At 34.0% G+C, this 23,305-nt stretch overlaps 2 protein-coding genes across 2 annotated transcripts in view; one reads left to right on the plus strand and one right to left on the minus strand.

Moving 5' to 3' along the window:
* The window catches only part of LOC136039642 (uncharacterized), a 28,926-nt gene extending 28,670 nt beyond the window's left edge, over nt 1-256 (plus strand). Inside the window, exon 5 of the mRNA XM_065723541.1 lies at nt 204-256. Coding sequence (XP_065579613.1) covers nt 204-256 — 53 coding nt within the window. The remainder of the gene's footprint in view (nt 1-203) is intronic.
* Nucleotides 257-9,503: 9,247 nt separating this feature from the next.
* Nucleotides 9,504-20,805, minus strand: LOC136039184 (tol-Pal system protein TolA-like). The gene is made up of 7 exons (XM_065722706.1): nt 20,774-20,805; nt 19,890-19,942; nt 15,937-15,989; nt 13,648-13,708; nt 12,400-12,683; nt 11,198-11,471; nt 9,504-9,598 (listed from the first exon to the last, which is right to left on the minus strand). Exons 2-7 carry the CDS (start codon nt 19,918-19,920, stop codon nt 9,555-9,557), a joined length of 747 nt encoding a protein of 248 aa, XP_065578778.1. The 5' UTR covers nt 19,921-19,942; nt 20,774-20,805; the 3' UTR covers nt 9,504-9,554.
* Nucleotides 20,806-23,305: the final 2,500 nt, after the last annotated feature.

The raw sequence follows: 23,305 nt of genomic DNA on the forward strand, positions 1-23,305 counted from the left end.
GTTATGCCCTGGTATGTAAAGTTGCTATGGAACGGATGGTCATATAAAATTTCGAATCGGATAGGGCTTATTTGGTTGGAAGTAAGAAGATTTAGTGCCTTTTTTAAGAGTCAAAAGTGAAGGGAGTGCCCTAGCCCCTTCCCCACAAGCCTATCATTCCCAAACATATTCGATCAAAAATTTAAGAGAACTACTTTGTTCAGCATTGTTGAAAGGTCAAGATAATTATGTCTTTGAGGAAGTTGAACTCCCCTGAGTTCTCAGGTGAAGACCTATAAGTTAGGCAATTTACTATTACTACTACTAACAACCCACCGCAATCCTCCCATCCCAGACGAGGATGACCTGCTTTCCGTGTAGCCCTAACTTCCGCGCTAGACGGTTGGCCAAAAAGGACAATCTTTGGAAATATGTCATCCTTAATCCAGAGAAAGTGCCCTAGCAATGTCAACCCTTCTTTCATTATAGCCCTAGAAAGCGGGATTGAACCACGTTTTTCGTACAGCCTGTTGTTTAAAATACGGTCGGTGAGCCGGGTACCCAGAACAGTCCGTAGGCAATTTCTCTGGAAAATATCTAGTAAATCTTCATCCGCTTTTCGAAGCGCCCATGCTTCAGAGCCATATTTGACCCTGTCATCATAGTACCTTCCAATATTCTAATTTTGGTTTGCAGACTTATCTTCCTATCCTTCCAAAATTTTTTTTAACTGTGAAAAAAACACCCTAAGCCTTGCCTATTCTACTTTTAACATCTTCACTGCTCCCACCGTTTTTTCTAAAATACTACTAAGGTAAAAGAAGCTGCCCACCAGATTAATCTTGTGTTTACCCAGTGTCACCTTTTCATCTTAACCTATTCTTAGTCTTCGTGACTTAGTCGTCTTAACGTTAATTCTTAGACCTATTCTAGCACTTTGAACTCGCAAAACCTCTAAGAGTTCTTTCATTTTGCTCGCGCTTTCATCTAGGATGCTTAAATCATCAGCATAATCCAAGTCCAGGAGATTTTTTCCTCCCCATTTGATTCCGTGAACTCTCATTGCCTTTCCCGCGCTCCTGAAGACAAAGTCCATCAAAATGATCCACGTAAAGGGGGATAGAACACAACCATGCCTAACTCCTAATTTCATACAAAACCATCTGCTAACCTCGTTTCCTTCCTTAATCGCAGCAGTATTATTCTCGTACATAGCACTAATCACTTTAGTGTATTTTTCTCGTATAGCATACATGGATAAGACCTTTACTAAAGCTCTTCTATCAACAGAATCGAACGCTTGCTCATAATCTATAAAACTAAGGAACAAAGGTGTGTGACAACTATGGCACTTCTGGATTATTAACCTAAGAGTAAAAATATGGTCGACACTTCCTCTATCTTTTCTAAAACCGTACCGTTCTTCTCTTGAAACTTTGTCTACAGAATCTCTCAGTCTAAAAAGTATAATATTACTAAGTAATTTGCTACCTACAGAGACCAGACTTATGCGTTGACAATTACAACACCCACTCTTGTCACCTTTCTTATACAGTGGTTTAATTAAGGTGTTCCTAAAATCGTTAGGAACATTCCCTTTTTCAAAAATCATGCTCGTAATTTCCAGTAGGTTATTTCAAACCTCAGAGCCACCATATTAAGAAATTCATATACCACAACAGCACCTGAAGCCTTATTAATTTTTTAATCCTTTCACTACTGACGCTAATTCTTCCTCAGAACACAAATCTTTTTTCACATCCAAAGCATTACAAACTTTCCTCCATACCTTTTCCTCCAAGAGTATCTCGGTTTAGCATATTTTTAAAATGCTCTGCTCATCTCTCTTTAACTCTTTCTTTGTCACTAATTGCGGCCTTTCTTTAACTGGGACAATTCCAGACGGACAACGTCCTCTCAATTTATTAACATGCCAGCACAATATTGTACTACTATGCCGTCTATCTGTATCTTTCAGATCTTTGGCAATTTTATCCAAGGCCTTCACTTCACACCTCGTTAGCTCATATTTTAATGCTTTCTCCATTTTCTTTACATTCTTTTTGTTTTCACAAAATCTATCACTCTGACAAGTATTGTACAGACCCCTTCTTCTCTCTATTAAACATAAAGCTTCTTCACTAATATTCCTAGCTGCAGTCTTAACTTTCTTCCCTAAAGCACCATCAGCAGCTTCACAAAATGTTTTCAAAAATTATTCAAACCATCTTCCACATTGTCAAATTTAAACTCTCGAGTTTAGTATTCAACTGTTCCTGGAAAGTTTCTCTCAAATTCCATCCTGGAGTATACCAACATCACAACTTCCCGGGAGGTAGTTTTTTTTTTCGGATTTTCAGCTTTAAATTATCCGTAGACACTACTGTATGGTGATCTTTATTTTTAACATCAATAAAAGCACTCCTACATAGCCTAGTATCTTGTATTGACCCTACCAGTCTTCAGTTTACTGTAATATAATCAATAAGTTTTACTGTCTTATCGTCACATGAATATCATGTCAACTTATGGGTCGTTTTATGACCAATTACCATATTGGTTATAACTGGATTGTTATACCTAAAAAATTGCAGAAGTCTATAGCCATTACTGTTTTCTTTTCATACACCGAATTTTATCTAGGCTATAACACCATCAGTCCCTATTTTTACCAGCCTGGGCGTTAAAATCTCTTAGTAAACCAGCAGATTTCTACCTAGTGCCCTGTCTATTTGCTCATGTAACTTTAAGAAAAATTCATATGTGCCACTAGTCAGTCGGTTAAACAGGGGCATATACTACTATAACTGACCCTGATCTTTTTAGTCATAAAATGAGCAATTTTTATTTTATTATTAATGCCTTCCAAGCCTAAACAAGACTTGAAAGCTTCAAGAGTAGGGCAAATTCATCATAAGCCCTATTCACTTTCTTTGTATCCCCATTATTTCTTCATGAGTAAACAAATTCTATATCAACTAACTTTATTCTTCCTACCCCTGGGATATGAGTTTCTGAAGCTCCTAATAAGCCCAGTTCGAATCGTCTGAATTTGTCAGTCAAAATATTGATACGGTAGTCACTTTGTAACGTCGTAACATTCTAAGTTCCGATTTTCATGTTCTTTGAATCATTGAAATTATTTTGGCCTCAGGAAAAGCGATGATCATGGATACCAGTGCAGGACGGGGATCAATATATTTTCTCAAGTCTACACCGAAGGGGTCAGAGCCAGACAGCAAGAAGGCCCTGGGACCTCCACTGCTCAGCGCTTTCCCTCAAATGGACCTTGGTAGTTTAAGAAAACTCAAACCCTTACCAATCCAGCTAGAAAATGCCACTCGTTTGGCAGCTTTAAAATACTCATAAAAAATGTTTTGTTTCCATATGGTTAATTTTTCCCTAACGTAGCCTATATAGTACTATCCATTTTTTTAAACTCCTTTCTTCAAATCCACTAGACAATATTAAAAGAAAAAAATCTTTCCTTGATTACTATAATATCTCTCTCGACACTCAGCTCCTTCCCTCAAATTCACTAAAGAAAAAAAAAATCATAACTAGACAGCCCTTCTACCACTCTTGACGCTCAGCACCTTCCTTCAAATGCACTAAACAATAATAAAAGAAAAAAACATAAGTTAATTACTATTCTACAAAATTTAAACCCAATCAAATTAGTACTAAAGATAACTATTCAAATTTTAATTAGTCAGTAATTTACATTTCAGAGTTTAAGGCTCCAATTACCGAAGGTAATTCCAGACCGCGGCATCAATGACCACTATTCTTCCACCAGCAACGGCATTATTTCAATAGTGACAAAATCATGTATGTTATCATACATCATTCATAAATATGAATTATGGCTCTTTCACCCTAGGCTGTAGATCTTTTAACACTAGCATAAATCTGTGACATTTTGAAAAAAGGACATAAGTGCACTTTCCCTAATCTTACAGGAGAACAAAATTAAAATAAATTTCTCAGTCAGAATTTAAGAAACTTGAAACGTTAAAAACTGATTCTTAGTTAATTTTTCGATCAGAATTCGCTGTAAATGTTCAAATTCCTGAATTGTTCGTTGCTTAGAAAATAAGAGAGTTTTGCTTTTTTTATTCCCTTTTGGAACAATTTATAACTGAATCAGAACTAAAGATATACCCGTTTGGAATGGACCAATCGATAGATCTCTTTGAATGGTTTTGGAACAAAGTGGATTTCGGCCTCTTTTGTTGATTAAATTAAAACAAACAAACTAGTTTTTCTAACTGGAAGTAAGGAGTGACATTAAAACTTAAAACAAACAGAAATTACTCCGTGTATGAAAGGGGCTGTTCCCTTCTCAACGCCCCACTATTTATGCTAAAGTTTGACTCTTTCTCTAAATTTTACTTTATTAAATAGTAAAAATCTTTTGCGTAAAGAGCAGGGCGTTGAGAAGGGAACAGCCCCTTTCATACACGGAGTAATTTCTGTTAGTTTTAAGTTTTAATGTCGCTCCTTACTTTCAATAAAATAAAAACAACAAGTTTTTTTTAACTGAAAGTAAGGAGCGAAATTAAAACTTAAAACGAATAGAGATTACCCCGTATATGAAAGGGGCTGTTCCCTCTTCAACGTCTTGCTCTTTGCGCTTAAGTTCGACTCTTTCTCTCAACTTTACTTTTTAATTAAAATTTTTATTTTAAAAAACTTTTTATTTTTTAATTAAACCCAACTGAACCTTAAACCTAAACCTAAAACAGTAAAAACTTTAGCGTAAAGAGCAGGGCGTTGAAGAGGGAACAGCCCTTTTCATATACGGGGTAATTTCTGTTCGTTATAAGTTTTAATGTCGCTCCTTACTTTCAGTAAAAAAAACTTACTTTTTTTATTTAATTTCTGAACTTTTTTAGTTAATACATGTTTTGATTTCGGTTCTCCGCAGATGAATAATTAAAGCAAAATTTGCATATTTGTTTATTTGGCTAAATGGCTTTCCCATAATTTTGATCGAATGATTTTGAGAAAAAACAAAAGGGGGAGGAGGCCCAGTTGCCCTCCAATTTTCAGGTACTTAAAAAGGCAACTAGAACTTTTAGTTTCTTACGAACGTTTTCATTAGTAAAAGATATACGTAACTTACGAATTAGCTTATGTAACAAACTTCTATATTTGTATGTTTTATTACGTATATGAGAGGGTTCGCCCACTCGTCAATACCTCACTCTTTACACTAAAACATAAATTTTGTCCCCTTGATCAGAAAGGCCGTAGAATAAATAGTTGAAATTACTAAAAATACTGTAGTGTAAAGAGTGAGGTATTAGGAGGAGGTGAACCCCTTATGTGCGTAATATTTCTGTTGGTTTTAAGCTTTAATGCTACTCCTTATTTAAAAAAAATTTCAATATTTATTTTTTCATTGTTTTTTAGATAATGCTAGAAAATGCTGCACCCCCTTTATGGGGCGCAGCAATTCCCCCATGACAAATGTCTCCATGGACAGTTTTCTCCCACACAACCCCCTCTTCTCAACTCCCCCTCCCAACCAAAAAACGCCCCTGAAAACATCTGTACACTTCCCAATAACAATTACTATATGCAAACACTGGTCAAAATTCGGAACTTTCAGCTCCTCCCACTGGGACTGCGGGGGAGTAAGTCGTCCCCAAAGACATAGTTATAGAGTTTTTCGACCATTTTGAATAAAATAGCTATCTCCGAATTTTGATCCGACGACTTTGAGAAAATATGAGCGTGGGAGGGTGCCTAAGTGCCCTCCAATTGTTTTGGTCACTTAAAAAGGGCACTTGAACTTTTCATTTCCGTTCTAATGAGCCCTTTCGCAAAATTCTAGAACCACTGAGTCGATACGATCACCCCTGGAAAAAAAAATAAACAGGCATCCGTGATTTGATGAAACTTCTATATTTAAAATGAGCATAAAAATCCGATTCTTTTGGTGTATCTTTTAGGATCAAAATGCCGTTTTTTGAGTTCCATTTACTATTGATCCGGGTTGCTCCTTACTACAGTTCGTTACCACGAACTGTTTGACTGAACAAAAAGTTGAACATTTTTCCAACTCGGGAAAGGATAAAACGGACCCTATAAAGGTAAATAATGACGAAGACCACACTGCCTTTCCATAATACAACTAAAGAATAGAGAATAATGAGGACATTTTTCCCAAGACAGTGAGTCAACAAAACCTATTTGAATATTTCGGCCATATATCTAAGGGCCGTCTTCAGCAAAGAAAATAATAAACAATAAAACACTTACAATAAAAGTTTTCGGTTAAAAATCTATTCTTTTTTTAAGATAACCTTGACACCATTACTTCTTAACGAAAAGTTCAGCCAAGACTGTGTGGTAAAAGCTGAAATTCTACAAGCTAAAAAGGTCCATTCATTGAACTAACTGCATGTATTAAAAACTGGAATATTCTTATTGCGATGTTTGCCTTTTCTGCAGCTAATCTTGTAGTTCCTTTGTGATTGGGAATTTTTTTATTCGTTCCTATTTTTGCTTTATTTTGATTTAGATTATTTTCTGTAATTGATTTTGTGTACTTAGTAAATTATTACTAATTTTTGTGTACTTAGAGTAACTTTTTCAGTTTTGGAGTAATTTTTGGAATATAAGGTAGGTAAATCGTGCTTGTGGGATTATTCGAATCGTTTTCTGGTGTGGGATTTAGGGCTTTAGAAGAATGCTTCTTTAATCTTTGAGCAATAACAGTATTTGTGAGAGAAATTGGGTATTTGTTGCCAAAAAGTATGTCTGTAATAAAATTTAATTCGTTTTTAATATACGGTTTCTGAACAGATATTAAGTACTCTATTCACAAGAGATATTACCACACCTTTTTCAACCTGTGGAGGATGGTTAGATTTGAAGTGAAGGTATCTATTATTATGCGTAGGTTTTCTGTAAACCGTAAAATCATGTTTATTCACACTGCGTATTATCAATACATCTAAAACAGGTATTTTTCCATCTGTTTCGGTCTCTAGAGTAAATTGCAGGTTTCTATAGTAAGTATTTAAATGTTCTAGAAAACTTTTCAGTTCACTTTTGCCACAATTCCAAACTGAAATTACATCGTCCATGAAACTTCACCAAAACACATGATTAAGAAAATACTAATCCAGGATCCAATTATGAGTCTCAAATGGCCAACCCAGGTTACAAATTCTAAGATAAGTCCTGGACCCCTGATTGTGGATTTTTAATCTAAAAAGTTTAGCTGTGTTGAAGAAAAAGTCCTACAACAGGGGTCAAAATTTTAGTTTTTACCGAAACAGGTTCCAGTTGCAGACTAGGTAGCATCTTTAGAATTCTCTCTCCACAAATGTAGTGCTCCTGTTTCAGACCCGGATACAGTTAGATCTTGTTTAATTATTAAATAAAAATAACACGTTTTTTTTAATGAAAGTAAGGAGCAACATTAAAACTTAAAACGATCAGAAATCACTCCGTATATGAAAGGGACTTTTCCTCTTCAACGCGTTGCTCTTTACGCTAAAGTTTGACTCTTTCTCTTAACTCTACCTCTTAAAACAGTAAAAAACTTTAGCGTAAAGAGCGGGGCGTTGAAGAGGAAAGCCCCTTACATATACGGAGTAATTCCTGTTCGTTTTAAGTTTTAATGTCGCTCTTTACTTTCATTTAAAAAGGTTTTTTTTAATTTAATTTCTGGATGTTTTTTAATTAACGCATGTTTTAATCTTGGCTCTCCGAACATAAATAATTAAAACGATATTTCCATGTTAATTTTTTTTATTTTACTAAATGGCTTTCTCATTTAGGGGCGAGGGAGGAAGCTTAGTTGCCCTCCAATTTTTTGATTACTTAAAAAGGCAACTAGAACTTTTAATTTCTTACGAACATTTCCATTAGTAAAAAATATACGTAACTTACGAATTAACTTACGTAACGAACTTCTATATTCGTATGTCTTTGTTACGTATATGATGGGGTTCACAAAACAAAAAAAAATAAACAAAAAACAAATAAACACGCATCCGTGATTTGTCTTCTGGCAAAAAATACGTAATTCCACATTTTTGTAGATAGGGGCTTGAAACTTCTACGGTAGGGTGTTCAGATATGCTGAATCTGATGGTGTGATTTTTGGTAAGATCGTATGACTTTTAGGGGATGTTTCTCCTGAATAACAGAAATTACTTCGTATATGAAAGGGGCTGGTTCCTCATCAACTCCCCACTCTTTATGCTAAAGTTTGACTCTTTCTCTCAACTCTTCTTTTTATAACAGTAAAAAACTTTAGCGTAAAGACCGGGGCGTTGATGAGGAAGAAGCCCCTTTCGTATACGAAGTAATTTCTGTTCGTTTTAAGTTTTAATGTCGCTCCTTGCTTTCATTTAAAAAACTTGTCATTTATTAGTTTCATTAATTTGTCATTCAAAAAAACTTCTTTTTATTAGTGAAAGATATACGTAAGTTATGAATTAGCTTACGTAAAGAACTTTTGTATTCTCATGTTTTTATTATATAAATCATGGGGTCTGCCCCCTCGTCAGTACTTCGCTCTTTACACTAAAGCTTAAATTTTGTCCCAATTCATTAAGAGTGACCCTTGAATCACAAAAGCCGTAGAATAAATAGTTGAAATAACTAAAAACATTCTAGGACCACTTGGTCGATACGATACCCCTGGGAAAACGAAACAAAAAATAAACACGCACCCGTGATCTGTCTTCTCGCAAAAGATACGGAATTCCAGATTTTTGTACATAGGAACTTGAAAATTTTCGCTGTAGGGTTTTCTGATACGCTGAATGCGATGGTGTGATTTTCGTTAATATTATATCACTTTTAAGAGGTGTTTCTGACTATTTATCAAAATAAGGCAAATTTTCCCAGGCTCGTAACTTTTGATGACAAAGACTAAATTTGATGAAACTTATATATTTAAAATCAGCATAAAAATGCAATTCTTTTGATGCATCTTTTAGCATCAAAATTCTGTTTTTAGATTTTCGTCTACTATTGAGCCTGGTCGCTCCTTACTACGGTTCGTTACCACGAACTGTTTGAAGACCAAGGAAAGATATTTTTTTACGCTCTGTAATCTTGCGGAGGAAATTTTACTCCTAATCTAGGCAGTGTCAAGCACTCAGGCTCTGCAGAGAATTTGCCAGTGCGTTTTATGATGCGCTATGGAAAAGTTAACACAGTAGCAACAAAATAGAATTTCTGAATGAGAAATTGAAAGTATTGACTGTATACTAATGAAATTTTCTTAGAAAGCCATTCGCGGTTGATCAAAGCTTGAATCTCCTCCTTCATTCAACTTTTTTGAGTTTCGGACATTTCACTTATAATGCTTTTGCCGACCTTAGAGGACAATTATGACAGTTTATGTATTTTTAAGTTAGTAGGGTTTGACGGGACTTGTTTGAGTTAAAAACGTTATATTTAACTTCATCTAGCTTGACCATTTTGCATAGAAGTACGGACCTAGCGTGCATGTCTGTTAAGACATGGAATATTTATCAAACACGACAAAAGAAAAACAGAACAATTTATTTTTGAAAACTAAAGAAAACAATTAACAATAACTAATGTTCATATCCACTTGAACCGCTAAATCCATATGCTCCACCTGAAAATAAAAGAATGAATACGGTAAGTAATGATAGTCTAATATGGCTTAGAAAATATGATTACCAAAATTGAGTTCAAACCTTCAAAACACAGTTACATACAAAGATCAATAGCATAGTTTTAAACAATCATGGCCTATTTTTTTTCCAGTGCATGATATGGAAACTAAAACTAACTGATAATTTTTAAAGCTATTTACAATAATGTCTGATAATAATGAAATTGCTAATTTGACTCCAAACTGGCTTAAAAAATTATACGTAAAATCATATAACACAGCAGGTAATAGTACAATGCAAACAATTTCACAACCCCTCTCCTCCCTTCCCCAGTTCCTGCTCTATAGAATTTTAAATATAACCACTAGATCATAATTCGTTGCTAATGGCTTATAAAAAAATAAAAGTTCAATTGGGGATAAGTCCTTTCATTAAACCAATATCGAAAATCCTTTTTTCTCTAGACTTTTTGAAAGTTTTGTTTACAATTTCCTCTTTGACGACAATCGAGATAAAATCCCATACTACTTACGGTGAAGGTTTGGCTAGACTTGAACTTACTACGTTAGGATCGCGACGCCCCATCCTTACCATGAACTTTGGGCACATGTGCCTAAGAGGACTATCATCGACGTCTTCTTCCCCCCTTCAAAGAAAATCCCCAATCCTTACTTATACAAGACATAATCCTCATAGAGGTCCAAATATCAAACTTGACTTGTATCCCCAAATGTTGACCATGAGGCACAAAAACTCTTTTGTTTCCTTTTTTTGTTTCACATTCTAATAATTGATTTAACTTTGGAATTATGTTTATCTCTTAATATCCTTTTTATCATTATAATAGTTCTGACGTGCTTATTCTAGCTTATGTTCTACTTCAGCCAATAAATCATATTCTATTCTATTCTAAACAGTGAAGACAGATACTAAAATCTCGATGAGCACATACACCATTTGTGAATTTAAGGTATTACGTCAAAAATACGAATTGTTTATTTGCCTTAGGCAAGCTTTTGATATGTTAGTTTTCTACAGCCCTATGGTTTAAGGCCAATAAAATATATGTATATAAATATATATATATATATATATACATATAAAGATATATATAAATTAAAAAAATAAGAAAAATAAATAAAGAAGTAGAGCATAAGGAAGAAATTTTCTTAGATTCGCCTTAATTTTATTCATACCTGAAAGTCCCCAATTTCCAAGATTTTGTGTTTTAGTAGAGATCCTCCGCTACCTCCACCTATCCAAACATGTGAACAGTTATAATTTGCTGATATAGTTAAGTTGCTTTCGGGGTTTCGATGAACCTCGTTTGAATATTAGTAACTTGGAAACTCAGTAGCTTAGAATTTCTTGAAGATTCAGAAATTTCTGAATTCAGAATGCATAAAAATTTGAATTTCAAAAATTTTTAGATCTAAAACTAAAACCAATAGATGCTGAGTTTTACCACTTGCAATCGAGTTCATTTTAATTTTGAGGACGTAAATAAGTCTAGCAAGCATAGTAGTAACCTTTTAATACTTTTTGATAACTTGTTGAAGCTGTGAATAGAAAAAAATCCTGTTAGTAATCCTACTTACCAGCTGCATTTGACTGGGCAGTGGATGCAGCAGATGCAGCTTTGTTTGCAGCTTGTTGGGCTCCTACCAAGTCAGAAAGGGCTGTTTGCTGTTTTGCGACCAGTGTTTGAGCAGCCGCTGCTGCTTGCTGTGCCATCTGGTTTTGAATGCTCTGAACATTCAAAACAGCCTGAAGGGCAGCTTCAGCCTGCGCAGCATGATTATTTGCAGCTGCAGCAATTGAGGATAGAGCTTGTGCTAATTGGATAGCCTGATTGTTAGAAGTCTCAGCAGCCTAAAGAGAAACAGTAGGGTAAAAAGGAGGACCTTGTTTCTTTTGTGAAATTAGACTTGAACTGAGATGGAATTGTACATACTGTATGAAAATAGTCATTGTTAATAAGACCCTTTCTTCAATGGAATATTGCTAAGTATATTGAAATGGTAGAGGATCTATTTTAGTAGGGGTGTAATTTTCTATGGAGCAGGGAGAAAACTACCCTGCCTAGACCTCTGTTCCCCCAGACCCGAGTTTGCCCCTCCCCCCAGCTGAAATTTATTTTCTTCAAAAATCTTGTCGAAACAAGATAAACCTGCATAATTTAAGAATCAACAGAAATGGTTCAGTTTTTTTAGTATATATTTACCTTAATGGCACTTTAAAATATTTTTATAGCACTTTTACAGTACTGTATAGTACGTTCATGGTACCCAATGGCTCATTTATCAGTTTTTACTGTCACTTTCAATTGGTTTGGGAAAATTTACCTCAACTTTGTCCTCCCCCCCCCCCACTATTTTGACGAGGTTACACAACTGTGTCATTACTTTTGAAATTTAACTGGTTAATTATGCTGGATACTCAACGTTGTTCAATTTAAGCAAAACGGCCACATTGAATTAACCACGAAATGTCGTATCTTCAAATATTCAATGAACTAGAGGGAATATCTTATCCCTTTTCAACATTATTGAAATTTGTTCGTTAAATCTGTTCAGAAAATGTACAAATACTTCACTAAAAAATCGCAATTAGTCGTACTTTATGGTTTACGATTTTGTATATATTTTATGAATTTTAAATGGTAGAGGAAAGTTATCAGCATATGTATGGACAGTTATGTGTGGAAATAATTTGTATAGATAGTTTGGATTAAATACAGAATTACAAAAATAGTATCTTCTTCAGAAAATATGAAGATAGAATGAAAATAAATACTTACTTGAGCTGCAGCTTGTACTTGCGAAGCAAGTGAATTTTCTATCTGTGCCGCCGCTTGAGCAGCTTGTGCGGTTTGGGTAATTTCAGCAACCTGATTTTGTTTAGCAGCAACAATAGCGGCTGCCTGCTGTGCCGCCTTCGCAGCTTGAGCAGCAAGAGATGCAGTAATCTGTTGAGCTGCTTGGGCAGCGGCAGATTGCTGTGCTTGCTGGGCAGCCTTAGCCTGATTTGCTGCTTCCTTAGCAGCACTGGTTGCACCACTATAACCACCAGCAGAATGTGGTGCTGAAAAGAAAAACGTTTTCATTTGTTTTTTTTTAAGTTGAATAATTATTAATTTTACAGTGTTAACTTAGTTATAATTAACTGCCGTTTTGTATTGTTATTGTTAATTTCCTCATTGTTGTGAGCAAAACTGGGACGCTCTTCAACAGGCTTTTTTTTAGTCATATTCAGGAGAATCATAAATAATACTATAGTACAAAAAGAATTGAACTTGGATCAAGCAGCCACAGTATACTTACAACCATTTTATGAAATAGAACCGACGATCTGGCGGACAAAAATTAATTATTTTCTCTTTAAACAGAAAAAGAAAAAAATTCCTAATTTTATAACTTAAAATGTTGTTGGCTGACCCCCCTCTATAAATAAGTTTACAAGCCATTCTTTTTCTTTCCTTTTTTTTTAAGGATGAAAAAGACACTAAGCACCAAACTTTTTTGAGAAGAACTAGTAATGCCATCTCAAATTTGACATCAATTAATGAAGTTAATTTTAACGCTAGTAATGATGAAAATGCAAGTGAAACTTGTTTTTTAGCAGAGTAAGTAAACTAACAGAGAGTAAAATTCTAAATAGTAAGCAGATAGTGTAGCTTAGATAATTTGTTAATTTTTTTTCCCCAGGGGTGATCGTATCAACCCAGTGGTCCTAAAATGTCGCCAGAGGGCTAATTATAACGCAAATTTAAAGTCCTAGTGCCCTTTTTAAGTGACCAGAAAATTAGAGGGCACCTAGGCCGCCTCCCACGCTTATTATTTCCCAAAGTCACCGGATAAAAATTTAAGGTAGCCATTTTAATCAAAGCCAGTAAATTTAAGATAGCCAGTTAATCAAGTCAATTTTAACGCTAGTAATGATGAAAATGTATGTGTGAGAGAGTAAAATTCTAAATAGTAAGCAGATAGTGTAGCTTAGATAGTTGGATTGTTTAGCGGACAGTGAAATGCGAAGGCAAATAAAATACCTTGTGCACCAGCTCCACCACTCCCATAGCCTGCTCCTTGGCTGCTCACTCCTCTTTTGTCCTAAAACGATAAACAAGATTTTTAACTGCATGTCAAGTGGTATATCCAGCACAATGAAAAAAAGTTGTAAGAAATATTTGTATATAATTAAAGCTGAATCCGTATTCAGGGATAAAACGTAGTGCATATTCATCAATACTCTCAGAATTCTCAGCACTAAAAATTTTTTTTTATTAAATTATTACAATCAATAGTATTTTCAATTTTTGGCATTTTAAGTAAAGGACCCTTAGAACATGAAAATTTTCCTTTGGGCCTTTTTATTATTATCAATATTAATAATAAATTGCATTTAACAAATTATGTCGTAACCAGAGGTTTCTCTCACTCCTGGAAAAAAATCAAAAAGACATTCAAACTACGTTTTTGTAGGAGCTTTTAATGTGATACGTTGTGAAGCTAAAGTAAAAATTTATTTCAAATTGAATTAAAGTGTGACACTAAAGCTTAAAGCAAGCAGGAATTATTTTGCTTAATTGTGGGATTTACTTAATTGTGTGGACCTCCCCCGCTCTTTGCGCTAAAGTTTGATATTTCCTAAAAAATGTCGAGTGTCAATTGTCAAAGGCGTTTCCTCAATTCTTCAAAAAGACTTGACTTACTTGAAGTATATCTCCTGCCGGGCACTTCTCGGCGTAGAGAGTGACGACTGCCTCCTCCATCCGCTTTTGTCCATGGCGAGCATTTGTGCTTCACCCAGTCTGATGTTTGCCATCGTCTGGAACTCGGACAGGCTGTCAGACCAAAGTTTCTTCGGTCGGCCGCTAGGTCGCTTCCAACTGGTTTTGATTGGGTCGATGTCGTAGATCGCCTTTGCGGACAAATTTGGAGGTATTCAAATCAGGTGCCCGAATCATCGTTAGGTTCGCTCGATTCTTGAGTCGAAAACCGAGACTGCTTCGTGAGCTGCATAAGCTATGCTGACGAAGTCGGACCATCATAGGCCCTCAATTCTCCTCAGGCTCTTCGACTGAAATACGTTGATTTCCTTGAGGGTTGTAACTGATGCTTGCCATTTCTCAGTTCTGTAAAGCATCACAGAACCGACTTGGACGTTGAAGATACTCGGTTTCGTTGTACGACTGATGTTTGGTTTTCACCAGAGTTGACGGTTCAGTCTGCCCATGGCAGAAGACGCTTTGGATAATCTCGCTTGCAACTCGGGGAGCAGCAAGGCATCTGAAGAAATTAAGGAACCCAGGTAGGTGAACTCTTGGAAAACTTCAGGAATGAATTCGTTATTCCTTCAAGAAGGAATACTGAAAACAAAAAAAATGAGTAGAAGTTTTTCGGTCATAATGGAATATTCGTCTTCTTTTTTTGACATCATGTCTCAAAAACCTGACATGCACCCGGTTTTACTCTTTATTCAGAATTTATTTTATTCCCAAAAGAAGAAAAACCATACAAAATTCTAGAGCTTAAAAATACTATGCTTAACACACATCACTGCAGTCAGCGCGCTATGCGTGGCATTTTTTAACATGGATAGCATTTATTTCACTACTCTCCGTATACATGTATATATATATATATATATATATATATATATATATATATATATATATATATATATATATATATATATATATATATATATATATATATATATATATATATACATACATATATATATATATATATATATATATATATATATATATATATATATATATATATATATATATATATATATATAAATATGTATATATATATATATATATTTATATATATATATATATATATATATATATATATATATATATATATATATATATAAAACATTTATGTACATACATAACCCATACACATACATAACGTTTATGTGTTCGCTGTTCTTTCTATCAAAACTTAGTGAACTGAGAACACATGTTTGTGCTTTAGTATTTTTTGCTAAGTATTTTACATTTTCATTGTTTAGCAGTAAAATAAAATCATTTTAGTTGAAATTCCATAAGGATTGCTACCCAGAACAAGTTATAAAGAGAAAGAATAAATATGAGAGGATATGTATTCTTGTTTGTGTTCACCTTTTCGATTATAATTTTTTTTTAAACTGTTGATATTTACAAAATTAATGCTTAGCCCCCTCTTCCCTACCACCTCTTTCGTTTTTAGATGCCTCAAGGAGCAGCCATAATATCCAAAGTTAAAAGGAAAAATTAACATAAATTTATATTAAAGATATAAAGTATAATATAGATGCAAAATGGAATATGCATACTTACTCTTTCTCTTTCTCTCAATTCTTCAGCATCTATTAGCGCAGAGAAACAACAAACTAAAAAAGATTGAAAGAAAAATTAAAAAGATGGACTATATATTGACATTAACAATTATTACATTGACAGCTATCAATCAGTTCGTAGTAACGAACTGTAGTAAGGAGCGACCCGGCTCAATCGTAACCAAAACTCTAAAAAATTAAATTTTGATATCAAGAATCGCATTTTAATGCTGATTTTAAATATATAAGTTTCATCAAGTTTAGTCTTACCTATCAAAAGTTACGAGCCTGAGAAAATTTGCCTTATTTAGGAAAATAGGGGGGAACACCCCCTAAAAGTCGTAGGATCTTAAATGAAAATGACACCATCAGATTCAGCGTATCAGAGAACCCTACTGTAGGAGTTTCAAGCTCCTATCTACAAAAATGTGGTTTTCTTTTTTTTTCCAGGGGTCATCGTATCGACCAAGTGATCCTAGAATGTCGCAAGAGGGCTCATTCTAACGGAAACGAAAAGTTCTAGTGCCCTTTTTAAGTGACGAAAAAAATTGGAGGGCATCTAGGCCCCCTCCCACGCTCATTTTTTCCCAAAGTCAACGGATCAAAATTTTGAGATTGCCATTTTGTTCTGCATAGTCGAAAACCATAATAACTATGTCTTTGGGGATGACTTACTCCCCCACAATCCCTGGGGGAGGGGCTGCAAGTTACAAACTTTGACCAGTGTTTACATATGGTAATGGTTATTGGGAAGTGTACAGACGTTTTCAGGGGGATTTTATTTTGTTTGGGGGTGGGGTTGAGGAGAGGGGGCTATGATGGAGGATCTTTCCTTGGAGGAATAGGTCATGGGGAAAGAAAAATTCAATAAAAAGGGCGTAGGATTCTCTAGCATTACTATAAGAAAACAATGAAAAATAAACATGAAAACGTTTCTTCAAATGAAAGGAAGAAGTAGCATTGAAACTTAAAACGAACAGAGATTATTACGCATATGAGGGGTTCTAAAAAATACTTTAGCATAAAGAGCGAGGTATTTAGAAGGAGATAAATACCTTGCTCTTTATGCTAAAGTATTTTTAGTAATTTCAACTATTTATTCTACGGCCTTTCTGATTCAGGGATCATTCTTAAAGAATTGGGACAAATAACCCCCTCGTATACATAATAAAAATATAAGGTTATGAAAGTTTGTTACGTAAGTTAATTCTTAAGTAACGTCTACTTTTTACTAATAAAAACGTTCGTTAAAAATTAAAAGTTCTAGTTGCCTTTTTTAGTAACCAAAAAATTGGAGGGCAACTAGGCCTCCTTCTCCGCCCCTTATTTCTAAAAATCGTCTGATCAAAACTAAGAGAAAGGCATTTAGCCAAAAAAGAATTAATATAGAAATTTCATTTTAATAATTTATGTGCGGAGAGCCAAAACCAAACATGCATTAATTCAAAAACGTTCAGAAATTAAATAAAAAAAACTATTTTTTTAGCTGAAAGTAAGGAGCGACATTAAAACTTAAAACGAACAGAAATTACTCCGTATATGAAATGGGTTGTCCCCTCCGCAATCCCTCGCTCTTTACGCTAAGGTTTGACTCTTTGCCACAATTCTACTTTTTAAAACAATTAAAAGCTTTAGCGTAAAGAGCGAGGGACTGCGGAGGGGACAACCCATTTCATATACGGAGTAATTTCTGTTTTAATGTCGCTCCTTACTTTCAGCTAAAAAAATTAGTTTTTTTTTATTTAATCACATTGACATTGACACTAGTAATATAGCCTACTACATTAGATTCGATATCATTATATCTGGCGTCCAAAAGGAAAGAACATAAGTCACATATTTCACATTATTATTTATATTATTATTTTCATTTTTATTATTGCTGTTATTATTATCAAATTTTCACTTTTCACATTATTATTTTCATTATTATTATTGTTGTTATTATTATCAAATTTTTATAGCTATTATTTAAAATAAAGCAAATTATTGTACCACAGTCTTATTATTATTTATTAATATGAAGTATTCTTGGATGATTCATTCTTAGCCTAACAAATAGTTCAGCTTCAGTAAGTTTTTAGACTTGTTGTACAATTCAAATTCTATGTTTGTGTTTATTTTGGTTCATATCAAACAGTTCGTGGTAATGAACTGTAATAAGGAGCGACCCGGCTCAATAGCAAACGAAACACTAAAAAACGGAATTTTGATGCTAAAAGATACATAAAAAGAATCGAATTTTTATGCTGATTCTAGATATATAAGTTTCATCAAATTTAATCTTTGTCATCAAAAGTTAAAAGCCTGAGAAAATTTACCCTTTTATGAAAATAGGGGAAAACACCCCCTAAAAGTCATAGAATCTTAACGAAAATCACACCATCGTGTTCGGCGTATAAGAGATCCCTACAGCAAAAATTTCAAGCTCCTATCTACAAAAATATGGAATTTCGTAGTTTTTGCCAGAAGACAGATCACGGGTGCGTGTTTATTTGTTTGTTTGTTTTTTGTTTTTGTTTTTTCTTTTCCCCAGGGGTCATCGTATCGACCAAGTGGTCCCAGAATCTCGCAAGAGGGCTCATTCTAACGGAAATGAAAAGTTCTAGTGCCCTTTTTAAGTGACCAAAAAAATTGGAGGGCACCTAGGCCCCCTCCCACGCTAATTTCTTTCCCAAAGTCAACGGATCCAAATTTTGAGATAGCCATTTTGTTCTACATAGTCGAAAACCATATTACCTATGTCTTTGGAATGACTCACTCCCCCACAGTCCCTGGGGGAGGGGCTGCAAGTTACAAACTTTGTCCAGTGTTTATATACAGTAATGATCATTGGAAAGTGTACAGACGTTTTCAGGGGGATTTCTTTGGTTTGGGGTGGGGTTGAGGGGAGGAGGCTATGTGGGAGGATCTTCACTTGGAGGAAAATGTCATGGGGGAAGAGAAATTCAATGAAAAGGGCGCGGGATTTTCTAGCATTACTATAAAAAAAACAATGAAAATATAAACACGAAAAAGTTTTTCAACTGAAAGTAAAGAGTAGCATTAAAACTTAAAACCAACAGAGATTATTACGCATATAAGGGGTTCTAAAAATATTTTAGCATAAAGAGCGAGGTATTTAGGAGGAGATAATGCAATTTGGAGCTTATACGGCTATAGTTATACCATATGACATCGTCTGGACCCTTTTAAGGTATTATTATCTTCCAAGGGGGAGGGTATAAAGATTAATTTAAAAATACAGTCTACCCTCGCGCCAAAAAGTTTCAAAAGGATTTAAAAAGTAGAATAAAGTCCTTTAACATTTCGTTTTTAATTTTAAAATTTTATGGAGTTTCAGTAGATAAATAATGCTCTATATAATATTATATGACTATAAGTAATATAGTCATATAATATAATAAAGTTGGTCCTGTTACTGACCGAGCAAAACGGGAGATTTTCTTAAAAAATGAGATGTAAAACAAAAAGTACTGTAAAGGACCTTACCTGGTTGCCTGGGAAAAAGATAACGGAGCTCACCAAAATAAAAAAAAAAAAAAAAAAAAAAAAAACCAGTTTTTTTTCTGTATTTTATGACTTAATACATCTATGGCTACACATATCTTCGAAATCTGAATCTTTTATTTTACTTTTTTTCGTTTGAATTTTATTTTTGTTATTGAAATTTAACTATTTAATAACATTTAGATTGATATAAATATACATCTCTAAACTTGGCCTCACATACTCTTACGAAAGAGCTATTAAAGAAGATCGTCATCCTTCATCACTTTGCGGTGCCACAGAATTCTTCGGCTTGTCTCAAAGAAGTCAATAACTGGTAGAGCATTTCAGATTTTGAATAGAACTCATAATTATGTGTAAAGAAAATGAAACAGATTTTTCTTGTGTGTCTGTGTTCTATCAGTTTGTTTTTCCCCTGTGACAAAAAAAGAAAAAAAAACTTACTCAAAGCAAAGCCAATAATTGAAATCTTCATTTTGACAACAGGCCTGTTGATACTAGAATGAAAAATAAATTATCAATTAAATAGAAAAAAGTAATCTATATACAAGTAATTTTTTAGTTCTGTCAGTGCTTTGTTCTTTTTTTGTTTTTTGTTTTTTTTTTTGTTTTTTTTTGTTTTTGTCTTTTTGTTCTTTGTTTGTTTGTTACCAATTTTTCTTTTCGATGAAAAATAATGATTACTATTGCAAATTAATTTTGGAGCCATGAGACAGGTTTTGTTTATTTCTTGTTTCTATCAGATTACAGAAAGTTTTATTTATTTTTCTTAACATTTACAGTTTAAGCTAAAATATTAAGTTTCCAAGATATAATTTACAACTTACTACTATTTTCTTTCCCGTCAGACAATGTCAAAGTTTTCTGTATTTTATATTTTTTTTTTTCAACAAACTATGCAAGAAATTAACACTAAATTGCTCAAAATAGGCATAAATGGTCAGAGTTAGGATTTCAAAGGCTAAAATCTCCCTCAGGAATGCCTTTTAGAAAATCAGCTAATTTTGAAGTAAAACCACTAATTTGTATTGTAATGTTAGGGAAATTTGAATTTTTATAACGAAATTTAGAATCTTTGCCCTAAAAATTCGTAACTTTTCTCAAAAAAGCAGCTTTAAGTTAAAACTAGTAATTTTACAAAAAAATTGACAAAATTTAATTTTAAATTTCGTTTGAACATTGCTGAAAAAGTTTAGCTAAACTGTATTTATATTATAACTATACTACTAAAACGCTCTTTATTTATCACTATATTTTATCTAAAGCTGCTGAATATGGATTTTAATCACTCCTAATAGTCTAATAAAAAATGTAAATTACATCTCTACCTTGGAGCTTTTAGATCAAGATAGCTTTGGCAGAATGATAGCTTTAGCCAAATGTCACGGCATAAATACTATGTTAATCTCCTTGAGCAATGACAATCAATCTATTATGTCCTGTACAGAAAAATTTCACACTTATTGCAAAAACAAAGAAAATCACTGATTAAAGTTTTCATTATGTCATTCTGTTGTGTTCTTCATGATACTTAATTTAGTGATATAATTAAGTTCTTTTCGAACAGTTCGTGGTGACGAACTGTATGTAAGGACCGATACGCCTCAATAGTAATAAGAACTCTAAAAAATAGAGTCTTAATAGTAATAGATACACCAAAAGAATTGGATCTAAATGCTTATTCAAAATATTTAAAATTGATCCAATTTTATGGTACACATATAAAGTTATGAGCATGAGAAGATTTGCCAATTTTTTGAAAAGGGGGGAACACCCCCGAAGCAACAAATAATCTTAATGAAAATAACACCAACAGATTTGAAATACTAGAGGACCCAGCTATAGAGCTTTCAAGCTCTGCTTGAAAGAGCTTTTCAAGCTTTATTCTATGTACAAAAATTTCGAATTTTGCATTTCTTTTTTTTTGCCAGAAGAAAGATGTGTGTTCATTGGTAGGTTTTTGTTTTTATTTTTTCCAGTAATGATCATATCGAACCAGTGATTGTACAATATCGGTAGAGGGCTCATTTCATCGTAAATCAAAAGTTTTAGTGTCCTTTTTAAGTGACCAGAGATATCACAGGGCAGCTAGCCCCCCTTCCACGCTCATTTTCGCCCAAAGTCACCCGATCAAAATTTTGAATTAGCCATTTATTCTGCGCAGTTAAAGAATCTAGTGACAATGTCTATAGCGATGAATTAACCCCCCCCCCAAAAAAAACAAACTCTCCGGTGAAAGGGCTGCAAGCTATAAACTTCGCCCATTGTTTATATGTAGTATTGGCTATTGGGAAGTATACAGACGTTTTCAGGGGGATTTTTCTAGTGGAAAAGGTAGCGGCTGGTTACTTGGGAGGATCTTTCCATTGAGAAATTTTTAACGAGGAATTGGATTTTCTATGGAGGGAAAACTTGATTTCCCAAGATTATTTAAAAAAGATCAGATAGTTAATATAAAAAACAAGTTTGTCCAACTTAAACTAAGGAGCAACATTAAAACTAGGCAAGAACAAAAATTATTACGAATACGAAGGGGGTCGCCTCCTCGTCAATACCTTGCTCTCTGCGCTAAAAGCTTCTTTAATACTTTCAAAAGAGCTTTTTATTCTAATTAAGTGGCCTTTGTGATTCAGGGTTATTCTTAAGGAACTGGGACAAAATTTGAACTGTAGCGTACAGAGCAAGGTTATGACGAGGGAGGTGAACCCCCTCATATTCGTAATAAGCTCAATTCATTTTGAGTTTTAATGCTCCTCCTTAATTTCAGTTGAATTTCTTATTTATTTAATGCTTTATTTATTATTTTTATTTATTTTTATTATTATTCTTATTTATTTAATGCTTTAATTAGAATCAGTGCTCCGAATGGCAAGAAAAGAAGATGGAAGACGAAATTTTCTCAAAATTTTTGTCAGTTTTATGAAGGGAATTTTAAAGCATGATAACAGTGATAATTGGGGATTGGCGAGCAAAGCAGGTGTTCCAGTGGGGTTGGAGAATTTGCTTTGAGTGTGAGTAAAGGAGGCGTTCAGGAGCACGGAATGTAAGAGTGTGATTTGTTATCGGGTACAACTCTGTGACGGACAGTGTATATAAGTCCTAGGCTGGCAAGCTTAATCACATTTGCAACTTCGGTCAATCCAGTAGTTGTCTATAGATCAGAGGTAGGATGCCTTCGAGGAAGCCCGAAAGCAGCTTTAACGGCCTTATTCTGTGCTATTTTTAATGGTTTTAAATTAACAATGCTTATGTTACCCCAAACACTGCAAAAGCAATTAATATACGGTAGAATAAAGCTATTAGCTTAGTAGAAGATAGCTATTTAGCGAGAGAGGACATAAGTAAGATAACTGAGGTGCTGTTCGAACGTGAGGCCAGAGTCCAAGTAAGCACCAAGAAATTTTTTCATCTGTGTCTCAGTAAGCTTTGTCTTCAATATTAAATAAAAAAAACAAGTTTTTTTAAATGAAAGTAAGGAGCGACATTAAAACTTAAAACGAACAGAAATTACTCCGTATATGAAAGGGGCTTTTCCTCCTTGACACCCCGCTCCTTACACTAAAGTTTTTTATTGTTTTAAAAAGCAGAGTTGCGAGAAAGAATCAAACTTTAGCGCAAGGAGCGGGGTGTCAAGGAGGAAAAGCCCCTTTCATATACGGAGTAATTTCTGTTCGTTTTAAGTTTTAATGTCGCTCCTTACTTTCATTTAAAAAAACTTGTTTTTTTTATTTAATTTCTGAAAGTTTTTTAATTAATGGATGACTGATTTTGGCTCTCCGTACATAAATTATTAAAATGAAATTTGCATATTAATTTTTTTTTTTGGCTAAATGGCTTTCTCTTAGTTTTGATCAGACGAT

Source organism: Artemia franciscana, chromosome 19, assembly GCF_032884065.1.
Source record: "Artemia franciscana chromosome 19, ASM3288406v1, whole genome shotgun sequence".
Taxonomy (NCBI): domain Eukaryota; kingdom Metazoa; phylum Arthropoda; class Branchiopoda; order Anostraca; family Artemiidae; genus Artemia; species Artemia franciscana.

Excerpts from the sequence above, each read along its gene's own strand:
- LOC136039184 (XM_065722706.1), bottom strand. The coding sequence starts at position 19,920 with ATGAAGATTTCAATTATTGGCTTTGCTTTGA. Across the intron at positions 15,990-19,889 it reads AATTATTGGCTTTGCTTTGA|TTTGTTGTTTCTCTGCGCTA; the intron begins GTAAGTTTTTTT and ends AATCTTTTTTAG. Across the intron at positions 9,599-11,197 it reads TGCCCAGTCAAATGCAGCTG|GTGGAGCATATGGATTTAGC; the intron begins GTAAGTAGGATT and ends TTTTATTTTCAG.